Source organism: Thamnophis elegans, chromosome Z (assembly GCF_009769535.1).
Source record: "Thamnophis elegans isolate rThaEle1 chromosome Z, rThaEle1.pri, whole genome shotgun sequence".
Taxonomy (NCBI): Eukaryota; Metazoa; Chordata; class Lepidosauria; order Squamata; family Colubridae; genus Thamnophis; species Thamnophis elegans.
In genome coordinates, this window is record NC_045558.1 from 70,586,958 (window position 1) to 70,611,230 (window position 24,273).

The 24,273-nt window shown below is 38.4% G+C and overlaps 2 protein-coding genes across 2 annotated transcripts in view; one reads left to right on the forward strand and one right to left on the reverse strand.

Moving 5' to 3' along the window:
- STARD3NL (STARD3 N-terminal like) overlaps positions 1 to 3,048 on the forward strand; it is a 40,306-nt gene extending 37,258 nt beyond the window's left edge. Inside the window, 1 exon segment of the mRNA XM_032237306.1 lies at positions 2,554 to 3,048. The gene's annotated coding sequence lies outside the window, so the exon portion shown is untranslated.
- A 2,249-nt stretch (positions 3,049 to 5,297) lies between these two features.
- The window catches only part of AMPH (amphiphysin), a 214,538-nt gene continuing 195,562 nt past the window's right edge, over positions 5,298 to 24,273 (reverse strand). Inside the window, exons 14-22 of the mRNA XM_032235874.1 lie at positions 23,788 to 23,811; positions 21,504 to 21,536; positions 17,768 to 17,818; positions 15,162 to 15,281; positions 14,074 to 14,265; positions 11,305 to 11,361; positions 7,420 to 7,701; positions 6,844 to 6,945; positions 5,298 to 6,529 (exon numbers count right to left, since the gene is read on the reverse strand). Coding sequence (XP_032091765.1) covers positions 6,422 to 6,529; positions 6,844 to 6,945; positions 7,420 to 7,701; positions 11,305 to 11,361; positions 14,074 to 14,265; positions 15,162 to 15,281; positions 17,768 to 17,818; positions 21,504 to 21,536; positions 23,788 to 23,811 — 969 coding nt within the window. The 3' untranslated portion in view covers positions 5,298 to 6,421. The remainder of the gene's footprint in view (positions 6,530 to 6,843; positions 6,946 to 7,419; positions 7,702 to 11,304; positions 11,362 to 14,073; positions 14,266 to 15,161; positions 15,282 to 17,767; positions 17,819 to 21,503; positions 21,537 to 23,787; positions 23,812 to 24,273) is intronic.

Below are 24,273 nucleotides of genomic sequence, written 5' to 3' on the forward strand. Positions count from 1 at the left end.
ATGACCCCCTTGTTTTACTCATAATTATTATTTTTGAGAGTTGTTCTATTCTTTCATTGCTTTTTATTTCTTTGCTCCATCCATCTATACCAATTAACCCATATCTGGTCTACTTTCAATTTCTTAGGAATATTAAACATCTGGGCTCTTCTTTTTTTTTTTTTAGTGAGTTCAGTCCATTCAAGTTTATCGACATAATTGTTATTTCTTGATCCATCTTTAGTTGAGATTGTTTCTTTTACTTCTAGTTTGTATCTGACTTTTCCCTCTCGCGCTTCTTTCTCTGCTCTCTCTCTTTCTTGCCTCTGTTCTTGTCTCCTGCTTCTTCCACTGTCTTCTGATGTTTCTTCCACTTCACCTCTGTATTCTAGTTCCTCTTTGCTTCCTTGTTTTCCTTCCCTATTACAGTGTTCTTCATAGAATTTGTGTGCTTCTTCTAAATTCTCTATCTTATATCTTTTTCCTTGCCAAGATACCAGAACCCCTTCTGGTACCAGCCATCTGTACATTATTCTGTGTTTATTCAACTCGTTTGTTAAAAATTGGTATTCCTTGTGTTGTTCCCGGATTCTCCGTGGGATCTGTTTAAGCGTGGTCAGCTCTTTTCCCTGTAGTATAATTGTTTCTTCTCTGGTTTTTTTGTACACTTCATCTCTGGCAGTTTTCTTAGTGAATCTTACATGTACTTCTCTTGGGAGCCTATGTCTCCTTGCATAATTAGTATTCACCCTGTAAACCTCATCAATGTTTGCTCTCATTTCTTGTTCTGGTTTTTGGAGAAATTCAGTAAGGATAATAATCATTTTTTCTTTCAGATCTTCCTCCTTCTCTTCCATTATGTTTTGAAATCTTAGGTAGAATGCCGCTTTTTCGTTTTCAACTCGGATTATTGACAATTCCAATTCTTTATTAAGTTCCCTATATTCTATTTCCATTTTTCCCATCTTCTGATCTGATTGTTGTATTTTTTCTTCCATACATTGGATTTTCTGTTTGTTGATTGTTAAGGCATTCTGTATCTTTTCAACTTTATCGTCTACATTTTTTATTGTTCCTTTCAATTCTCCCATTTCATTTTTTAATTCTCTGTGATTTTTCCTTGCCTCTGCTTGGCTTATAGCCAAGGTCTCCTGTATCATCTGGAGCATCGCTTGCATGTTTTGCATCGTAGGTGCTGGTCCTGCTGATTCTGCCATCTTTTCCCCTTTCTCCAACCCCCACGCACTCTCCATTGTTTTTTTATTTGAGGAAGGGGGCGTTGCTGCACTCACATTGTGTATGGTCTTTTTCCCTAATTTTGATGAGGTTGCCATTTTTAACCCCTTTTTTTGGTCTTGCCCACTATTGGTTATAACTTTTACCTTATTTATACCTTATACCTTATCAGTAATATCAATGATATATTATAATTATTATAATTGTATAAACCAATATTTAACAACAATTCCACAATTATCCTTCCTTGGTATCACCTTTCAATACTTAAACAGTCCTATGTAATAATACTAGTAGTATTCTCTTTGATTAATTTGATTAGTAAATATCATAAATTTGTACATCACACCCTATTCTTATATCAATAAATATCTCTCTGTTTTGTCGGTTGTTCAATATTCAGTTCTAATAATTAGTCTCTTTAAGTCACTCTCTCCTTGGTGTCAGTGTTAGAGTCCACGAAGCAAAAGACAGACCTCTTTCTTGTCTCTGGCACAGCTCCAAGCTCCCAGTCAAATCGATATCAGATACTTAAAAAATTCAACCCAGCGGCAGACGAGCTGGTAAGCAGAAAAAAAAGGAAACTCCATTTGCCAACCCAACTATTATGCAGTCATTTCTTTAAACCTTCCAAATCCTTCCGGCAAATTTTATCCCCTGAAGTCCATGTCGGGATTTCGTTCTTACTGTGGCTGATCTTAAGGTTGTTGCGGCTGTCCCTTCCTGTCCATTCTAACTCAGCCTCTTTGCACTGCTTCTTCTCGGCAAACTTAAACTGTAAAAAACAGCCACTCTCTCGGCTTCTTCTTCTCTCAGCTCACCGATTTTGCCAGTTTCGCGTTGCTTTCCTCTCTGGATTGTTGGCAATAATAACAAGCACCCGAATTCGTCTGCTTCTATTTCTGTTTCTTCCTTCTATGCGGCCGCCATTGCTCAGTCCTAACCAGATGGTAGGATATTTCTTCGTCCATTTAGGGGGGTTTCTCCTATCTGCCGGGGGATTTGCCTTACCACCCCGGCGTCTGCAGAATATCCCCTTTGATCTGCTGGTCTCTTCGGGATCAGCAGTGCTCCAAAAATGAGCCCACACGAAGAAATTAGAGTTAGGGGTTAGAGGAGCTCTCTTACCCCACTCTAGGCACAGTGACGTCACCACCTGGAAGCCAACTATATTTCAACTTTAGAAGGTTCGTATGATTGATTGCTGCACACAAAGAAACAATCTTAGGCACAGAGAGAATTGGGGAGATTTAAGTTAAAATCCTTTTCCTTTAATGCTAAATCCTGTATGTAAGGATATGCTAATTGTAATATTGCATATTTTGTTTCCTTTTTCAGAGTGAAAACTTGACTGTGGAATGGCTTGAAGATTCCCACTCATAGAACTATTATGGTGATGCTGGCAGTTCACTTATTGTTGAAACTCCTAATGGCATTGTTAATTTAATTATTAATCAAAGGAATTTATCTCCCTGCTCTATAATACCTCATCAAACCTGTTTTGCATCTTCATACATCTACATATATGTGCAGACAGAACACACAGACACACATGCATACATACATATTTCTGTATGTGTGTTTATGTGTGTGATTAAATCATACCTAATATGAAGAAATACTTGTTATAATGTATTAATTTAGGTTTGAAATACATCTGGTCTTCTGAGATGTGGGGGAATTAAATCAGTAGTCTGTATAGTGGTCAGCTAATAAGGATTTAGATTTGTTATAATTTTTGCATTAACTTTAATTTTAACAATACATCTTTTTTAAAATGAAGTACACATTTGTGTATTAAAGAAACACATTAATAAAAAGTGATATCATAGATTTCTTTGTAAATTCTCAATGTTGTGAGGTAGTCCTTGAAGTCCTAATGAACCTACCTGGAGGTATTTACGACCTTGATTCAAAGTTCCGATGGATGCCCCCTATCCCCTGCAGTCACACTTTGGACCCTGAGGTGGTTTCCATCTTCAAAAAACAAAACAAAACCCAGATCCAGAAAAGTACAGACCAATCAGCCTAACATCAATACCCAGGAAGATACTGGAAACTATAATTTAAAAAATATCTGCCAACATCTGGAAATGATGTAGGGTCTCCTGCTTGGGTGCGGGGTTGGATTAGATAACCTACAAGATCCCTTCCAACTCTGTTAATCTGTTATCTCTTAATCTAATCTATCCAACTTTGTGTCTAATGTAGGACTAGAATTTATGGACCCTTAGTTTCTACCCAGATACCTTGATCACTATATCAAACTGATTCTCAACCTGTAATTTCCAAGTTAATTATTAACAATGTTTTTATACCAATGACTTTGGAATAGAGGTTGTCCTCAAATTATGACCACAATTAAGATCAAAATTTATGTTGCTAAATGAGACATTTGTTAGGTGAGTTTTGCCCAATTTTATAACCTTTTTTGCAGTTATTAAATGAATCATTGCAGTTGTTAACCATTGTAACATGGTTAAGTGACTCTGGCTTCCCCATTGACACTGCTTATCAGAACATAATCACATGACACCCCCCCCCCAGGACACTGCAACTAAATATGAATCAGTTGCCTCATATCTAAATTTTGATGATATAACCATGGGATGCTGCAACTGTCATAAGCGTGAAAAATGGTTGGAAGTCACTTTTTTCAGTGCTGTTGTACTTTTGAACTGTCGCTAAACAAACTATTGTAAGTTGATAACTATCTCTTGGCAGTTTGTAAAATAGAAACAATAGTCCCACTTCACCTAAATCTAGCAACCCTATTTCTCAACAGTTGAAAGCTTTACAAAGAATTTTCAAGACCTTCCAAAAGAAAAATTTTAAAACAGGAGCTTATATTGGGAGATAACATGCCCTTGCTTGTCTTATTCTGGTCTCATTTAGCAGTGGAACTTTAAATTTATTTGCTAATTTGTTAAATTAAATTTTCCCTACCTTGCTGTGGGGCTACTCTATGTGTCTTACAGTAATAAATAGAAATATAAATGAAAGGTGCATAAATAGAAATAATAGAACCATAAAGTAAATAATGACAATGGAACATAAAGGAATGACAAAGAAATACCCATCAACTGGCTGAATTTATTGGATGGATCATTTCTGCTTGGAATAGGAAGTTATTCAGCACTTCTTAGGTTATGACCAACTTGCATGGCTTTGCAATATTATTTCAAGCTTTGTGTGAAAATTTCCCTAAGTATTACATTTTTAATTGTTAAAATGGACAGTAAAAGCCATATACCTTGAATTGACTTTTATGAAAATTGGTACTTATACTTCAAATAAACTGCTTCTGTTAGTCCTCCAGTAGGAACTTCTCAGAATAAATGTCTCCAGTCCAGGCATAAAATAAAGCTTTGTATGTTAATTGTAATCCAATTCTCAATTACAGTGATACCCCAGTACCCAACCTCAATTGATTCGGCGAGGCACAATGAGTACCAAAAGTGATGAATACTAAATATTTTTTCCCATAAGGAATAATGTAATGAATCACAAGGCAGTCGATACTGACAAGTCCAGCTTATGCGCTGAGTACCAAACAATAAATACTGGGACAAAGTTTTCACATCAAAATGCTTTGAGTAGCAAATTCAATGAGTTTCAAAGCAGTTTATACTAAGGTACTGTGTTTAGTATTGATTTCCTCTCTTGGCCTTTCAATACATACAGTAGTTAGTTAAATTTTGGGATGTTTACACGCCCAGTTTATTAATGTAATGAAATAGACCTTAGGTAAAAATTAATTTCAGTGAGGCCTGATAAATGGACAAACTGTATAAGTGATAGTGTTGCAAGCTACTGAACATCATATGTTCATCTGGGCTAACACGTCATTCTTGCTAAACCATAGATTTAGCACTTTGATACAATGAACCATGTAGGGTGAAGAGCAGTAACTTAGTTTTAAGGCCAATAAAATGTGTGATAGAATTTAAAAAATGCTGTGATAATATATGTACAAGAGCATATATAAAAATTGAGCTTATGGAGTTGATCATAGATTTATTTAAAATGACACAACACTGAAAAACAATAGTTACAGATATCTTTTTGATATACACTATATAATTTGAAGGATGGTTGAATATATGTTGGATAAATGCATACTGTGAAAATATGTTACCTTAATTAATCTTCACTTAATTCTGAAATGTATTTATTCATCCAGACATTTTAAAAATGCAAAATCTACCACTATCGTTTGCTTGCCAGAATAATTTCATCCTTATCTATAGTAGATAGATAATGTAGAGGTGAACGAGCCATGCCTTCACTTGTGTTTCAACTGCTTTGAAAATGAGTTTGGTAGCTTTTTTATAATGCTTGAAATGATAATTTTGCATTACAAATGCATAGTTTACTACTCAATATTTTGGTAATGATGTAGCTAGTTTTCTTTTGCAACAGAATTCTCTATTGATACCTGATAATAAGAGCAAATGTTTGAATGGTTCTACATTAAATAATGACTATAATAGATAAGATATTTGCTAATGCATAAAATCAGTTGATAGCCAACCTTCAAAGGGGATAAAAGTGATTCTAATGCATATTACCCTTCCTCTGTAATAACTCTCTATTAGTTTCCTAAGTTTAACAATTACACATGTTCTCCAGTTTTTCCTGATTTCATGTCAAATGTTTGCTATTTAATGTCATCAATAACTTGTGCTGCAGGTTAGTTTCTTAGAATTTTTATGTGCTATGTATGCATACAACACGCAGGTATCTCTGTATATGTACATACATATAGAAGAAAATAACATGGATTTTTTTTGCGGCAGATTTCCCCCCAAAATACATTGAAAATAGAATACTTTGATTTCAGTACTACAGGATTACTAATTAAGTCTTCTGCAGTGCAGCAACTCAATTCAATACAGTTAGTACAGAAAAGTTAAGGTTTGGTATTGAGGAGCCTACTCATTTGCATGGGGAAAGGTCAAGTTATAGGATCACCATAGCTCTGACAAAGTACAAACAAACCTGTTGCCATATATATGTGAACAAATAAGTACTTCCCCGCCCCATACTATTTCAGAATATGCTAGCTTTTAATTTCTTGCAATCATGCTCATTTGATGTGCTTCAGCTGAATTTTGTCTGAAGTGATGGCTCAACTATGGACTTCTATATGTTAGAGATGTTCAAACTGAGCTTCCTATGAGGATGTTGCCTCTGGAGCTGGGAATTATTCGAAACGACAGGTGAAGTTTTCAGGGAACAGTCCCTTGTATGTGGATGCATCTTTATATTGAAGCCAATTGCTTTCCTTAATGCCTGTTAACCAACCTGCTTCCTGAAAGGAAAAGAAAACTTTAGTTTTCTAATTATATTTCCATAAGAACTGCTCATATGTATTGTCTATGAAAGTCTATATCTTTTTAAAAAGAGCAAAGGTTAGCAATGTTCCTCCATCTACATTATGAGTGAAAATAATCAGCTTTTACAATATGGCCTGTAGTAATTTTAGCATACTTTATTTTTTCACTACGAAGCCCTTCTAAAATATTTTCTTCTATGAATAAAAAATATTCCTGTGAGCATTTCACTTTTCAGTAAAAAGCAAATTTATTTAAAAACTTAATATAAGAAAATCCCATCTGCTGTTACCTGATCTGCTTCTGCTGCTGATGGGATTACCAATACAATATCGCCTCTTTCCAATGTCAGTTCATCACTGTTGGCCGCCTCAAAATCATGCAGAGCTTCAACCTAAGAACAGAAATAAGTGTCTATGGACTAGTTATATATTTATAGATATTTTACTTCATCTAATGTTACAAGGCACAGTATATCTACTGTAGTGACTAAGTAAAACATTTCTTTTGTTTCTTTTTGCTCCTGAAACAAAGAATGTTCCATAGATTGGACACATTCTAAGCAACCAAGAGTGGATGTTGATATGTCTCCATATACGTCCTTTTAATGTTTTTTGGCAACATGATCTATACATCTTCATGTGTGACAAAACTTGAAAAACAAGACTTATTTCAACCTTTTGTTGGCTACATTTTGAGGCTATGCAAGTATTCCTCAACCTTGCCAAGTTCAAGGTGGATGGCCTTCAACTCCAAGAATTCCTCAGCTCATGTTGGCTGGAGAGTTCTGAGAATTGAAATCCACCCATCTTAAAGTTGCCAAGTTTGAGAGATATTGGTTATACTACTAATAAATCCTGAAATAAACCTTATAGAGGAAGCCGGGAGGCATGTCATCTGTTGCTGCAGGCTGCTTCTCAGAAGATGCGGGCTGTACTTCTATTACATTTGTTGGATCACTTATATCATCCGAAGATTCAACAGTGGGTACTTCAGTTTTCTGATTAGCAACTTCTTCCATAGAATCTTTAGATTCAGTTACTTGTATTTCATGATTGTCTCCATCTTCATTGTTTGAGGCAGGCTCTATAACTACTGATGGGATGCTACTAAGGTTGTCCTTAGAAGAAGAAAAAAGGAAGGTGAAAGGAGAAAGCAATATTTTGAATAAAAATATCAATTACTGATACTTCCAAGAATTATTCTGGACTTTTAGAGCAACCTCTCAGATCCAAATACCTAGAATGTTTTTTTTATATAAAAAATGGATATAATGTGCTTTCCTTTTGTGATCATACCTCACTTACCTTTCAAAGATCTCTGGAGCTTGGGTTAGAGAAGGAAGGAAAGCTGCTTCATTCCTGGGCTACATGGTGGCCACTTTTTTCTGGGCAGCTGCATTGAATTGTAATCAGTCTGAAAATGGTGGCTACTTCAGGATCATGCCATGTGGCCCAGGAAAGAAAAGGCCTGATCTGTTTCTTTAACAGAAGTTCCGGAGAGGACTAATGTAGAGCTTTCTGGAATTACATTAGGGAAGCAAGGCAGGCCTTTTCTTTCCTGGGCCACATGGTGTGATGCTGTAAGCAGCCATTTTCTGGACAGCTGCGTTGAATTATGGACCTCAAGGGCTGGGAAACAGCATGGGATGTCTTAGGGGGAGAGGAAGGCCCTGGGAGATGTGCAGAAGGGTCTGCCCTAGACTTTTCAAGGCCTCATCAGGGAAGATTGGGGGGTTGTAAGTGAGACAATTATGTGGATACTTCACATAACAGCCATCGTGACATCTGACCACAATGGTCAGGGTCCATTATGGTTGTCTTGCAAGTTTTCCCCAAATTACTGGGTGGGGGGCTTTCCCCCCTCTTTATTTAAGGAGGAAACCTGACTACTTTAAAGGAAATATTTGATTTATTGGCCAATGAAATGCTTGAACATTTTAACTCCTTACTGGAGTTACTATTAATGACAAAGAACAACTGAGATGGATTCATTGGATTTATAAGTGCAATTGAATAATCATTTAAAAATTGAAAAAGACATAGATTCTCCTTTCAAATTGGAAATATAAGAGATTTATTGGTGATGTTTCATAAAAACTACAACTGGACTTGAAAAATGATAAGAATTTTGAAAGAACAAGAAAAGATGCTGGAAGAAGAAAAGTTAATTTTTTATTTATGGGACTTAAATAAGATTAGGAGGAAAAAGGAAAAGATAAATTTGAGTTATCTGATTATAGTTAAAAAATTCTTATTTCTGGTGACATTGAATGGTTATCTGGTTTGGATGGTGTTTCTTTTGGAAATATCTAGTGGAGAAATATATTAGTTTTTGAGATCTCAAAAAGATGATTGTGTTTGGTAAATGTTTAATAGTTTTTAATTTTCTCTTTTTTGCAATATTTAATCATAAAGAGACAGATGAGGGCAATGCAGACTAAATGGGACAGAAGCCTACATACACCATGTGCACAATTATTAGGCAAGTGAGTATTTTGACCACATCATCCTTGGTATGCATATTTTCCACCTCCAAGCTATATAACCTTGAATATGTAGTGGATATAATAGCAATGGCAGTTAGACTTATATACCGCTTCATAGGGCTTTCAGCCCTCTCTAAGCGGTTTACAGAGTCAGCATATTGCCCCCAACAACAATCCGGGTCCTCATTTTACCCACCTCGGAAGGATGGAAGGCTGAGTCAACCCTGAGCCGGTGAGATTTGAATAGCCAAACTGCAGAACTGCAGTCAGCTGAAGTAGCATGCAGTGCTGCATTTAACCACTGCGCCACCTCGGCTCTTATAAGCATATCAGGGATGTATATTTGTGTAATGAGGGTAAATGTGACCTAAGGAGATCAACACCCTATATCAAGGTGTGCATAATTATTAGGCAGTTTCTTTTCTTCAGGCAAAATGGATTTAACTGACTCTGAAAAGTTAAAAATTGTAAAAAGTCTTTCAGAAAGATGCAGCACTCTTGAAATTGCTAAGATATTGGATTGCGATCACAGATTCATCAAATGTTTTGTTGCAAACAACCAATTGGGTTGCAAGAAACATGATGAGAAAAAAGACACACATTAATTGCCAAAAATTTGAGAAAAATCAAACATGAAGCTACCAGAAACCCATTATCCCCCAGTGCTGTCATATTTTAGAACTGCAACCTACCTGGAATGCCCAGAAGTAAAAAGTGTTCAGTGCTCAGAGACATAGCCAAGGTAAGGAAGGCTGAAACCTGATCACCACTGAACAGGACACATAAGTTGAAATGGCAAGACTGAGCCCAGAAATATCTGAAGACAGATTTTTCAAAGGTTTTATGGACTGATGAAATGAGAGTGACCCTTGACGGACCAGATGGATGGACCTGTGGCTGGATCAATAATGGGCACAGAGCTTCACTTCGACTCAAGACGCCAGCAAGGTGGAGGTACTGGTATAGGCTGGTTTTGTTAAAGATGAGCTAGTTGATGTTGGATTCAAAATCAAATCCCAAACCTGCCAGTTTTAGAAGACACTTTCTTCAAGCAGTGGTACAGGAAAACATCTGCATTTTTCAAGTATACCATGATTTTTATGCAGGAAAATGCTCCATCCCATGCATCTAAGTACTCCACTACATGGCTAGCCAGTAAAGACCTTAAAGATGAAAGAATATGCCCCTCTTCCTCGCCTGACCTAAACTCTATTGAGAACTTGTGGGCCCTTCTTAAATGGGAGATTTATGGTGAAGGAAAAGAATACACCTCTCTGAACAGTGTTTGGGAGGCTGTGATTGCTGCTGCACAAAAAATTAATCATCAGACTTATGATTGTTATTGAAAAGAAGGGTAGCTATATTGGTCCCTATTTTTTTGATCTGTCAGATATTTATTTATAAATTTGTAAATTTTGAGGTTTTTTTTTTAATAGCAATAGCAGTAGACTTATATACCGCTTCATAGGGCTTTCAGCCCTCTCTAAGCGGTTTACAGAGAGTCAGCATATTGCCCCCAACAATCTGGGTCCTCATTTTACCCACCTCGGAAGGATGGAAGGCTGAGTCAACCCTGAGCCGGTGAGATTTGAACCGCTGAACTGCTGATCTAGCAGTAGCCTGCAGTGCTGCATTTAACCACTGCGCCACCTTGGCTCTTGTTTTTTTTTTATTATTCTCACTTTAACAGATGAAAATTTTATTTTTTATTTAGTTGCTTAATAATTCTGCACACTAATAGTTGCCCAATAATTGTGCACAGAGGTGGGTTCCTACCAGTTTCTACCTGTTCGGGCAAACTGGTAGTAGTAATTGGGCCTGGGCCTGTAGGAATAGCAGGTTGGCCACATACCCCAAACCAGTCTCCTGGTTGATGCTTGCTCACCCACCCGACTTGTCTGTCAGACAGCAAGCTGATCGGAGCTGGAAAATGGCAGCCTGGCAAAGAACCCTTTCAGCCATCTCTTTGAGTGCTAGAGGATCACAGGCTTCTTTTCCATCCAGCTGCTGGTCGCGGGGCACTGAAATGTCCTCCAGCCAGTGAGAAGAAAGCTGTGCATGCACAGAGATGGCAGCAGGACTTTTTGGTGCCCTGCAGCCAGTGACTGGGTGGAAAAGAAGCCTCTTGGCTTCCAAGTTCAGTAGCAGGCTCGGTACCTTCACAGGGTCACATTTCTCCATGCAGAGATCAAAAGGCGTGGAACAGCACCTTTTCCATAGCCCACAATAGCCCTTCCTGTTCTCTACCTGCTTTTTAAACCTTACCTCCATGAAGGGAACATCCAGATGGCACTGCCTTAAGGACAAAGCCGGCATAGCTGCCTAGACTTAAGAAAACAAACAGCTGAGGGAAGGAGCTATCCCTCCCTCCCAACCACCTGCCTCGGCAACTCCAAGGATGCATGCGCACCTTCGCATGGTCAAGCAGAGCACACCGAAAGTGTGGGAGGGACAATCTTGCAATCTGGCAAGGAAGAGGAACGCTCTCTCCGTGTCCCTGGGGAAGACCCCTGAACCTGTTTTCGGGTCCAGTACTGTAATGGAGAACATGCACTTCAGCGGTGATGTTTGTGGTCCTCAGCTTTGATTTATACAGGATTAACTCAATTGTTTAAGGTTTGTGTCAAGACACTAAACCACAGGCTAATCACACTGGAATGGATTCGCATTAGAAACCAAGCCACACATTTTAAGTTTATATGGTATCCTAGCCCAACTCATGTGCCCTCAGACTAGTGCTGCAGAATCTCCAGGTGCCTGGACTCTTCTCCTAAGCAGTTTTAGGTATCCTATGAATATGCGTTGAGGCAGAAAAGAGGCTGCTCCGATGCCCTGTCCCAAATCCCGCAAAGGAGATGGAGTGAGTGAGGGAGAATCAGTTAAAGAAGGATCAATTTTAAGTAGCCTACAAATTCATTTTTCTGAAATAGGTGCTCTCTTTGAGAGCCAGTGGTGCTGTCACCTCTCCCGCTGGCCGGGTGGACAAAGGGAGTGGGTTGTGGCCTCTGTCTGGACGAGCTGCAGACCTGTCCTGGGGAGGTGGGAAGTGGATCACCCGGGTGACTTCTGGCCGCAGGAGGAGTGCCCCTTCTCACCTCTGGTAGCTGGCATGCTGAGCTGGGCCAACTGGGTCCCTCCCCCCCAAAAAGTGTTAAAGATCAAAAAAACATTGCCCTCGATTCGGTGAGCGTGGCTTGGGGCGGCTTGTGACTGTGTGTGCATGAGTGGCATCAAGTTGTCCATGCCCACTCAGTCACATGCCCTCCCACCTATCTACGCCCACTGAACCAGTGGTGAAAATTTTTGAAACCCACCGATTGTGCACACCTCACTTTTACTTTCTTAAATATTTAGATTTGAGGTTCATTAACATTTTGGATTGACCAAGAGCACTGTAGTTGTTCAATAATAAAATTAATCCTCCAAAATACAGCTTGCCTAATAATTGTGCACACAGTATATTTATGTTATTAGGTACTTGTGTGGATTTTTTGTGAGAATCCAAGAGAAATATAATTATGGTTTTGGAATTTGATAAGTTGTTACTGAAATCACTTTCGGATTTTTTTTGACAAACTAATGAAGCATAATTTTTATTTTAGGATTTGATAATTAGAGTTGTATGGGATTATAGAAGTAATAATAATAGACTATGAATTAGATATATTTTTAATCTGTATCCATACCAAAGAAAGTCAAGCCTTTTTTTCATTCATTTATAGTTTACCTTTTGTCTGATTCTTTCTTTTTTTCTATTACCGTATATACTCGAGTATAGGCCGACCCGAATATAAGCAGAGGCACCTAATTTTACCACAAAAAAACTGGAAAAGTTATTGACTCGAGTATAAGCCTAGGGTGGGAAATGCAGCAGCTACCGGTAAATTTCAAAAATAAAAATAGATACCAATAATGTTTTTGAATATTTATTTCAAAGAAAAACAGTAAACTAGTGGTGTATTCAATGAAATACTTCACTCACCTCATGATGCTGATGTCCCGCTGTGATGATGATGTCCCGTGCAGCCGCGGGAGCGATGTCCCGCCTCCTATGACACACGGCACAGTGATTCCTATCATTGGATCACTGTACCAGAGGAGGTGGGACATCGCTATGTGGCTGCTTGCCATAACAAGGAGGAGGTGGGACATCGTTGCAGAGCGGCAGGAGGGGGAGGAAGGGGAATCGTAAGACAGCCCTGCATTACATTAGAACGTGAGGAGGGGGGATGGTGCGGTGCGCGCTGCGCGGCAAACTGACACAGAGGGAGGGGAAACTCACAGGGGCACTGGGCCATTCACGAGTGTCACCCAGCGGCATGGCCCCGCCCCTTTTACTCCTCCATTTCGGGCAAATTTTTCACTGACTCGAGTATAAGCCGAGGCGGCTTTTTTCAGCCCAAAAAGTGGGCTGAAAAACTAGGCTTATACTCGAGTATATACAGTATATTACTTGCTTATTTTTTATTCATGTTTTCAAAAGAGACAGCACAGCAGCGGGATGGAAGGTGGGGAGAGAGAATTGTATTCTGGTACTTGCAAGATTCTGTCAATGTAGCTTTACAATAAATGGAATTAGCTCATCTGGTTGTGATATCCATCTTATCTTGTGATAAGATAGATACTTACTTTGAAAGATACTGGTATTTTGATAGATACAGGTACTTTGATAGATACAGGTACTTTGATTCTTGCAAGATTGATATTAGGGTTGGAAAATATTGTGTTCTAACGCAATTTAAAATAACACAGGCTATAAACTTTTTAAAAATTACAATATTAGCTTATTTAATTTTTTAAAACTTTCAATTTTAAAACATATTATTACACCATCATAAAGTTGCGCTAGATTTTAATTTAAATCCTACACAATTATTCTAAAAACTACTGAAGTGATTACAGAGGAATGTCAAAGAGAATTCTCAATACCTCAATTCTCAATACCACACTCAATAGTTCCCAAAATTCTTGGGACAAGCCATGACCAAACTTGGGGATTTGTGGTAGAGTTAAGACCATAAATTTTCAAAATCATGCTGGAAGGAAAAAAGGAAAAAAAGGTTCCTGCTTTGGTAGTACCTGGGTGTCGTCTGCTTTTCCTTCAATGTAATCTATGCTGCTTTCAGTAACTGCTATTTCATCAGTAATAGCAACTTCACCACCTTCATTTGTAGAAGTGGCATCAACACACTCAGTTTCAGTAGCACCTTCAATTACTGAGTCCATCTGCAAATAAGAAAGTAAAACTCTTTGTTATTCACATAGATCCCTTTTAATATATCCAATCCTATAATAAATAAAAGAGCTTTTAAAAGAAAGCGCAGACAAAATCACGGGAGAAAGGTTTGCCTATGATTTTCAGTGAAGATATATCTTTTGCCATCAGTATATGAAGAGGATGCCTCTCAGTGCCAGTTGCTGGAAGGTGTAGCATAGATTTCTTCTTAGTAACACTATGGATGTAATTTGCTAGATAGCCTTCTCCTGGAGATTTATTGATTCATTTATTTACACTTATACATATCCATTCCAATTTATCCTACAATCCTGGTATTTTCTAGTGATTAAAGTAGTAACCACAACCAACCACACAACCATGACATGCAAATGAGATATGCTATGCAGTTGTCATAAGCAATTGATGTTGAATTGCAACATGCTATGGATTAAAAACAAAAGAATGGTGAGAAAAGTAGGAAGCAAAGGGGGATTTCATATTGTGAAATGATTTTGATGTTTTATGGTAATGCAATAAAAATATCATTTCTATTAATTATCAGAGTTGCTGTTAATATGACCGTTTGCAAATAATACAAATGTTTCCATTTGCCTTTTGCAACTATAAATCCCAGCAATTGTGAAGCATAAAACAAAAATAAAAGCAAAATTTTATGCATGTTTATAAACAGGAGGATTTTATTATATGGTTTTGCCTGCCATCCTGACTTCTTTATCCTATCTAGTGCCCCTGATGCTTAGTATGAGATTTGAACATTGGTCTTGAAGGGACAGGTTTAATCCTCTCATCAAACAGTAAAGACTCAAATGAACACTATCTACTGATTTTACCTATAATAATTGGGTAATAAAAAAATTCTAAAATCACTTTACCAATTACTCACCACAGTTTCAGCTGTTGACTTATCAGTCTCCAAGGCCTGTGCTTCTGACTTTGCATCAGAAACAGCCATATTGCTGTTTTCCTCTGCCTGGATTCCCAAAGATGGAGCTTCTTCTTCAGCCTTTAATTAGGAAAAGCAGACAAATAAAGCTCAATGTTTGGGTTCACACAATCTGCTAAATCCTAAATCTGGAATAATCAAACAATGGCAGTGCTGATCATATTATGTTCTAACAATCAAATCATAGAGGAGTTCAGAGATGGTACTGAATAAAATACATAATTAATGAAATATGAGCTTGGCCTGGAAAACAGGCTAAGTGGGGGTGGGGTCGTCAGAACTTTAAATGCCAATTAAGTGACCAGTAACATATTGAGACTACCTGTATAAAGAAGTGATTTCCAACCTTGATCACAACAAATATAAACAAATTCAATAACTCTTTGTTTCCTATAGAGCTACAAAGCAGTGACGGGGAGGCAGGGGAGGCAGGGCCTCACCACTGTCATCATGGGAAAAAAATGTAAAAGGAAAAAGGCTGAGGTAGTTGCTGCCAGAGCACAGTGGATGACTCTGCTTAGTGCTTAACTGTTTAAAAAAGCCTCTTAAAAAGTGCCCTCTACCGGAGGAGGCAGGAGAACCATGTGCCTCATTTAGTCTATCTTTATGATCACTCGAGTAGAGTTAAGCAAGGATTAAAAGCCGAAAAATTCCTTATGTAGATGAGGCACTTGGTTCTCTTGCCTCCTCCTGTAGAGGGCGTTTTTTTAGAGGCTTTTTAAACAGTTAAGCAGAGTCATCCATTGGGGACACTGGCAGCAACAAGCCCAGCCTAACTCAGCAGCTCTTGCCTTTTTCTTTTTACATTTTCACATTTTCATCATGGCAGACAAGAGCAGAGTTGAAATCCTCTGTGAAACAGCTGGAAAAGTTATGTGGGTCGGAGGGAGGGGGAGGAATTCAAAATTAATGTAATTTGTAAGTAATTGTATTATTGTAAGTAATTTGTGTGTGTGTGTGTGTGTGTGTGTGTGTTTTACCCACCTCTGCTGGCACACAGGCTGGCACATTTTTTTATGTCGGACATAGTGATAGGGCTTTTGGACACCCCGGCGCTATGTCGGACATAGAGGCGCCCCGCGCTCCACAGCTATGTCTGACAGAGGCGGGACGCCTCTATGTTGGACAGAAGCGGCAGGGAGCTTTCTTTCATCTTTTGCCCGCCCTGCAGGACAGAAGCAGCGGGACGCTTTCTTTCAGCTTTTTCTCGCCCTGCAGGACAGAAGCGGCGGGGTGCTTGCTTTCGGCTTTTGCTCGCCCCGCAAGACGGAAGCGACGGAGTGCTTTCTTTCAGCTTTTGCCCTGCAGGGCGGGCAAAAGCTGAAAGAAAGCACCCCACCACTTCTGTCTGACATAGAGGCGTCCCACGCCCCGCAGCTGGGTCGGACATAGCTGCGGGGCACGGGACGCCTCTATGTCAGACAGAAGCAGCGGGGTACTTTCTTTCAGCTTTTGCCCACCCCGCAGGACAGAAGCGGTGGGGCACTTGCTTTCAGCTTTTGCCCGCCTCGCAGGGCAAAAGCTGAAAGAAAATGCCCCACCACTTCTGTCTGACATAGAGGCGTCCCGCGCAGACATAGCTGCGGGGCGGGCAAAAGCCGCTTTCTTTTTGCCTCACCAGCCATAAACCTCACTGCACGTCACTGCTACAAAGAGTTACCTCTTTATTCCATATCTCATTCCCCCTCTATATGCAAATTCATAAATATAAACTTTTCATTCCAGGTGTCAACAAAAAGTCCATAAAGAGTTATTCTAGGATTTGATTTCTCTTCAATTCTTCATCCCATCACACAGATTCTTCATGACTTTAATAAGCCTCTTTTGTAGATTCAATAATAAAACATTTTCCAGAGTATTTTCTTGGTTTATCATTTATGGTTGCTTTTTAAATTTAAAATTCAAAACTTTTACAAAGTTTCTTTGGGATATTCTTTTCTAAATGATTCTTTTTGCATGCCATTTATAGTTTCAATATTGTTTTGTCAGATAAAATATGTTCCATATCTTTTATTTTTTCACTGACATCTTTTAGACATAGTCTATCCATAAAAGCAGACATCATTACTGGAATTACTGTATTGTAGTTATTAATGTCTGGCTCTATTCTTCAAATATTTCTTTAATATTACTGATTATAATGTTATGTGTCATTTTGTCATATGTGTCTTTAAGTCCCAATATTAACTGACATGAAGCACAGGCTTGTATTTTTTTTCTTCTGCTTAGGCCTTAGAATCTTTGGTCTCCTCTAGTCTCAAGTTTCTAAAATCATCATTTCTCTTTGTTATGACCCAGGGGAGCCAAAATTTTACAATAAAAGTAAATATTCCACATTTATCTGAACTTTTAATCCATTTATAACTTTCAGATTAAAATTTTAACTTTTTACTAAATTATTTAAGCTATTAAGCTTTAAATTAATTTTCTTTGTTGAATACACCCTATCAATATTTATAAAAGTTGTTGTTCTGACAGTCTCTAATAGCTTTAAAATGGCAATTTCCAAAAGCAATTAGAAAGTTCCACAAAATGAAACAACTTACCTTACTATCTGGAATATCCTGACTTAGCTGCAATGAAAACAGGGAGGTGTCCTGGTAATGTACATATAGAAAGAATACATCCAGAGAATTATTTAAGCATTAGCATTTAAAAACCTATTAAAATTATGTACAATATGACAAGCCCATTCCCCAAAACATACAATTTTAACTTTGTGTCCTTAATTAATGTAATATTTCCACAACATTTGAAAATTGACATCATTTTTTCATAGTTCTTAGTGAGTTAAGCATTTAAGAATCTAAGGACTGAGATTTGCAAAAACATTCCTTTTAGAAACAAACTGACATTGTAATGAAATGAGGCACTCTGAATTATTACTATAAAGCTTGTTGGTGGACATTAAAACTTTTCTGTTATATTTTCTTGTTAAACAGCAGATTTGATTCAATGTCATTCATTATTAAAGTATTTTTATATTAACATTTTTGGGTAGTACTTTGAGTTGCTTTTTCATTTATAAGGAATCTATTAAATGTAAAACTGGATTTCACATGTCATTGATTTCAGTACAGGTAGTCCTTGTCTTATGATTTATCACTCAGTGACTATCTAAGGTTACAATAGATCTCCACAGGACTACTTACGATCCAGATTCGAACATCCAATGACCAACTTTTGCTATGATCACATGATCATATTTTGAGCGCCTGGCCTGAATTTATGGCCATTTGCCATATCCTGCAATCATGTGACCACAATTTTCATTTATTTTTATGGAAACTAGTGTTTCTATCAAAAAAGGTTTCCAGCAAAAAAAAATCCCATTGCAGACACTATATTTTGTTAACAATTATGTTCGTTTAACAACAGGAACATTTACCTTATGACTGCCATGTTCAATTCATGACTACCATGCTCATTTAATGACTGCTAAAAAAAAGTTGTACAAACATGCATGGTCATGTGGTCACTCATTTAATGATTGGCATGTTATAACTGTAATTCCAGGCTCAATTATGATCATGTCATAATTATTGTAGAGTCTGCATATGATCCTAGGCTAAGTATTGCAGTTTTTGTACATTTTATGAATAATGTTATGCACAATAGCAGCTGCCTGGTTTGCACAATTTGATATACTATACATTATTTATTTACAGCATTAAATTTAAAGATGTAATACACAGCTTAAAAAGCAACAAGATGGCCAAACCTTTGTTTAACAAGACGCCAAACTCCACAACAACTTTCAGCTTGACTGTGATAGCCAACTAATTCACATTAACTTAACAAAAAACAGTAGTGTTAAAATGGTGGAACACATTAAATCAGTGATGGGCAACCTTTTTGGCATGGTGTGTCAAAAATCGGCAAAAAATCGAGCATAACTCACGTTGTGTGTCACTTCGACAAAAACATAATTTTGTGCAATTTATAGTTTAAACTACAAAAATGTATAATTGCAATATATAATTGTATTTAATAAACCAAAAACAAATTATTTAACATACCTGCTTAGTAACTTCTTTGTTCATCAGTCAATTTCGTATGTTGCCCTTGATATTATTGAACTTGTTTGGGGTGCCGTGAACCAGGGCTGTGGAGTCGGCTGCTTCCAGCTCCACGTCCTCATCAACATGCCGCTCCAGCCCGCCCCTGCTATGAATATTCCTAGTGACGCGAGGGCGAAGAATATGAATATTCATAGCGGGGGCGGGCCGGAGCGGCATGTTGATGAGGACGTGGAGCTGGAAGCAGCAGACTCCACAGCCCTGCCGTGAACTGAGATAAGTGTGGTGCGGTCGTAACCGACAGTCCCAGGAGTAGACTCTCTGTGCCGGCCTGACTGGAGAGAGGCGCGCACTGTTCCCGCGCTCCTCTCCTGCGGGTCCTCCCTCTCCGCGCTGATGACGTGTATGCGCACGGCACGCACGCCTTACCAGCAGCCCCTGCGCTCAGAAAGGGGCGGCGGCGATACAGTAAGTGAGTGTGGGCAGGGGAGATCACACGTCCCGCCCCCCCGTTCCTCCAGCACAGATTCTTTCATCCTCGGCGGCCGTGCAGGAGCCGAGGATGAATCGCATGAAATCCTGTGCGTGTCACCCCAAATGGCTACGCGTGTCAGCACTGACACGCGTGTCATAGGTTTGCCATCACTGCATTAAATATATGTATTTCCAATGTTTTTATGGAAACAAATTTAAAGCAAAGTTTTAAAAAATTCAACCATATCAGATATTTGGATTTGATATGAGCATTTGCAATGATCCTAAATGACATTTCCTTAAAGAATGGTACCTTTTCCCGGATCAGCATGGTAGCCATGCAGACTCAGAGCAATAGATATTTAAGACAGTGGCATGAAGGCTGCTCTATTGTCTTTTAACCCAGATGATTTTTTTGAGACTTGTGTAAGTACAGGAAAAGGCATAGCCTTAATGAGCTTCAAACAGTTGCAGTAAGGGAGTCTACTTTAGATCCAAAGTCTGTACACTTCTAAACTAATGACATACTGACATCTGGATATGCATTGAATTTGCCATTATATTGTGGAGTTGATAACCCACAGCTTTCTGATGAAGTTGGCCTACAACTCCATCATCTTTAGATCCCAGTTTCTGGAATTAGGGAGGCACTGTTTGCAGTATTTTCCTTTCTCTAAGCTGGTTCCAGTCAGTATTATGGGGGAGAGATCAAATCCTTAGACCTTGCACTGTGGGTTGTCTCGGGTCTTTCACCTCTCTTTTTTAACATTTACATGAAATTACTGAATGAAGTCACTTGATGACATAGGATACATATCTCCATTCCTGGTAGGGCATAGGATTCTACCACAGTGCTGACCAAGTGCTTGGAATCTGTGTGGGTCTGGATAGGGAGAAACTAACATCAACTCAACCCTGAAAAGATAGAATGTCTTTGGGGTAGTTTCCTCTCAGGGTTTGGTGATATTCATGTTTTATTCTGATGGGGTAACACTTTCATGGACTGACCTTGCGTGCAATTTGAGGGTCCTCCTGCATGCATGGGTCCTGATCAATAAGCAGTTGGCAGCCATGACTGGAAAAGGCTTTGCATAGATTCATCTTGAGTGCAAACTGTATCCTTTCATGGACTGGGAAGCCTTACTTACTGTTACTTATACTTAAGTAATTTCCTTTTTGTGTTACTTCAAAACATTTACATTGGGCTGCCCTTGATGAGGGCAGCCCAAGAGCTGCAACTAATCCAGAACATGGAAGCACATAGTGCTGGAAGCTTCAAGATTTGCCCATGTGTTGCCCAAGTGGCACTGGCTGTCAATTTTGTTCTAGGTAAAATTAAAAACCTGGTATCATGTTTATAGCCCTACATGGCATAGGAACAGACTGATTGTGAGATGGCTTTACTCTCTGACAATATCTGCCGGATAAAATAGGATAAGCATGCTCCAAGTCTGTTCCCTGAAATGTTGCTATCTAAGAGGACTTCAGAAAGGTGCTTTACCATGGCTTCCCCCTACTTTATAGTGCACCTCCTTTCCAGTGATCCAGCAGGCATCAACCCTTTTAATCTTCTTGGAGGTCATCAAGACCTGACTTTTTACTCTGGGATAAAGTAAGGATGCCTTGGGTAGATTGTTGAAACATCCAAAGGCAATGACTGAGGTGCTAAGTTTTTGTTTCATTTTTTTTAATGGATCTACGATTTTATTGTTGTTGTGAGCTCCCAGAAGAATGGCTATAAAATATTTTAACTAAATAGATTTATAAATAATATAAAGTTATTCCTTACCTGTGCAAATCCATTAAAAGCATTGCTTGATGCCTAGGCCAAATTAGAAATTAGAAGACAGATTTTAATATCAAAATCTTATTTGTATATGGCCCAAACATATACACCTTTTAAAGTGAAGGGAAATAATGACAATAAAATAAAAAATAAAAAGAAAACACAGTGATACACTTTGATAATTGGAAGAGATGCCAGCAACATAAACTATCTAAAAGCAAAATTCTAAAATAAGATGTGGTACAAAATAAGATGGCATATTCAATAGTCAACCTTTTTGTGGTCAACCTAGCATAATTATATAGTTGAATTGTGCCATGAACACATGACTACATAGATTAGCAAAGGAAAGATAAGGAGGACTATTCATAAAATTCATATTTTATTTAAAGATAAATATCACCTAGGTAATCTCTCTTTTCTAAACTATGCTATATAATAGGGTAGGTACCTCTTCTTTATCAGCCTCAGTTTCTTGATATAACAATCCATATCTCCGGTTAGCAATTTCATCTTCAGATAAATCTGAGCTGATGGTCTCATTTTCTTTGGGGCTAGTGAAGTTTTCAATACTAGCCTTTCCAGAGTTTCCCATTTGGAACAGAATCAATGGCCTACTTATGTTGTTTGATCCACAGGTGCTAATGTTTGACTCTTCCCCAGTTGATCCTTGTAAAGATGCTTCCTGATTCTGCTGACTCGTCATTACACATGAAGTTCCCCAGCTATTGTTTAATTCTCCTAAATCTTGCATAAAACCTGGCCATAGGTTGTCCAAGTTTCCATCTAGAGAGCCTTGTGTGGGAGGAAAGGGACAGGAATCATAGCTAATTGGCTGGCTAGAAAACCCCCAGGAATCAGAACTAAATGTAGGATTCCAGCTGTCATCCCAAGGTTCTGTCTCCAATACTTGAGGTAAACTAATGTTAGGTTCTTCAGGCACACAAAACATTTCCCTATCTGCCAGTTCACCTTCCATATTCTCTAACTTAGAACTACTGAAATAGGCATTAGTTGGATTCTCAAGCCCATGCTGCACAGTCATATTCTTGTCAAGGAATATACAAGTAGCTCTATATTCAATATCTTTACTCTCTTGAGAGATATTGAGGCCACAGTCTTCATATTTTTTGCAAATCTCTTCTGCCTCTTTTGCTTCAAAATCATACCCAAGATTTCCAAACTCTGAAGAAAAAATGTCTTTGACTTGGAGATTAACAGTTCCTATAATATTTGCCATATCACTTTCCTGTGTGCATTTTATGCCCCCCTTACCCTCACATGTTTCTTCAGGATCCTGACACAGGGAACATAAAGCATTCTGCATTTCAAGTCTATTATGTTCTAGAGCTGTAGAGCTGCTTATGTTCTTGAAATCTCTCCCAACTGTCTCCTTAAACATATTAGCTTTATTAAAGTCTACATCACATTTTGGGGGACAACTATCAGTAATTGTTTCTCGTTGCCAATTTGTACATTCTAAAACTTGTCTAATTTCTACCTCAGTCTTTTTTACAGCTTCATTATTGGGATGTTCTAAGACCTTAAGACATTCAATTTCATTGAAGGACTCCTTGAGCTTAGGACCTCTGGTGTCTACCTTTTCACATGGATCTGTATTTGTCCAGAAAGAGTCTTCTAAGCCCGGATTTGCTTCTTTTGTCATTTCCACACTAAATGGCTCTCCACCAGAAAAACTGTCAGTTTTCACTGAAGACTTCTCAGCCAAAGTTTCACTCACTAAAAGCTGGTTGTTCTCCACCAGATCAGTGCCATCATCTCCGCTATGACTAATGTCCAGGCAGGGTCTTAGAAAAGTGGTTTCACGTTCATTTGCATAAGCTGTCCATGATGTGCCATCCTCATGCTTGCCTACAGCAGGCAAAGTAGGAGTAGCTAGCATATCAGATGATTCTGCTGAGCTTTCCTCTGCCTGAAGAAAAGGCATAGGACCACCAGCAGTTCTTTCCTGGCCCACACTGGCTGTCTTCTTGAGGGAATCTGCATCTAGGCTCACATTGAGTGAACCTAAATTAGTTTGGGGCTTGCTAAAATCTTCTGTTGACCCACTGTCTGGATTTTCCTCCATGACCAGGTTACATAGGGAATGACTTTTTGGAGAGTCAGGCTTTAAATAGGTAAGAAAGTAAAGAAAAAAACAAGATGAGCATGATAAAGGTTAGGGAGAGAAAATACAGAACTCAAAATCAACTGAAACAATTAAGGAATTAATACAATTTACAATATCTGTAAGGGAAATCTACATTTGAAGAAGGCAACTACTTACCGGCTGCCCCACCTCATTATTGCTCTGTGAGGAAAGAAAATATTAAAAAGAAAAAATCAGAGAAAATGGAGAGGATATTTCACCATGTTACTGAAAAGAAACATGTCAAATAAACCTAAAAACTCAAGGGTTCCTTTATGAACACCAACTAGCAATCAGAAGACACAATGAAAATGCCTTAATTTCACAACAGATGAACAGACTTAACCATAGTTTCAGCTGGGAAACTGTGAGCACCCTAGATCAATCCAAATCCAAAAATGCTCAGAAATTCCTAGAAGCTTGGCAACTCAAAGAAATCAGTCATCAATAGGCATATAGAAATAAACAACATTTACAAACCATTCAAAAGAGAAAGAAAGCTACAAAGGAAACAAAAAGACCAGAACACCTCTTACCAGCAATCAATTACCCGATAAAAGGATTAACTCTGGATTAACACCAGACAAACAATCAAGGAGGATACAATATCTTAATTAAGAAACT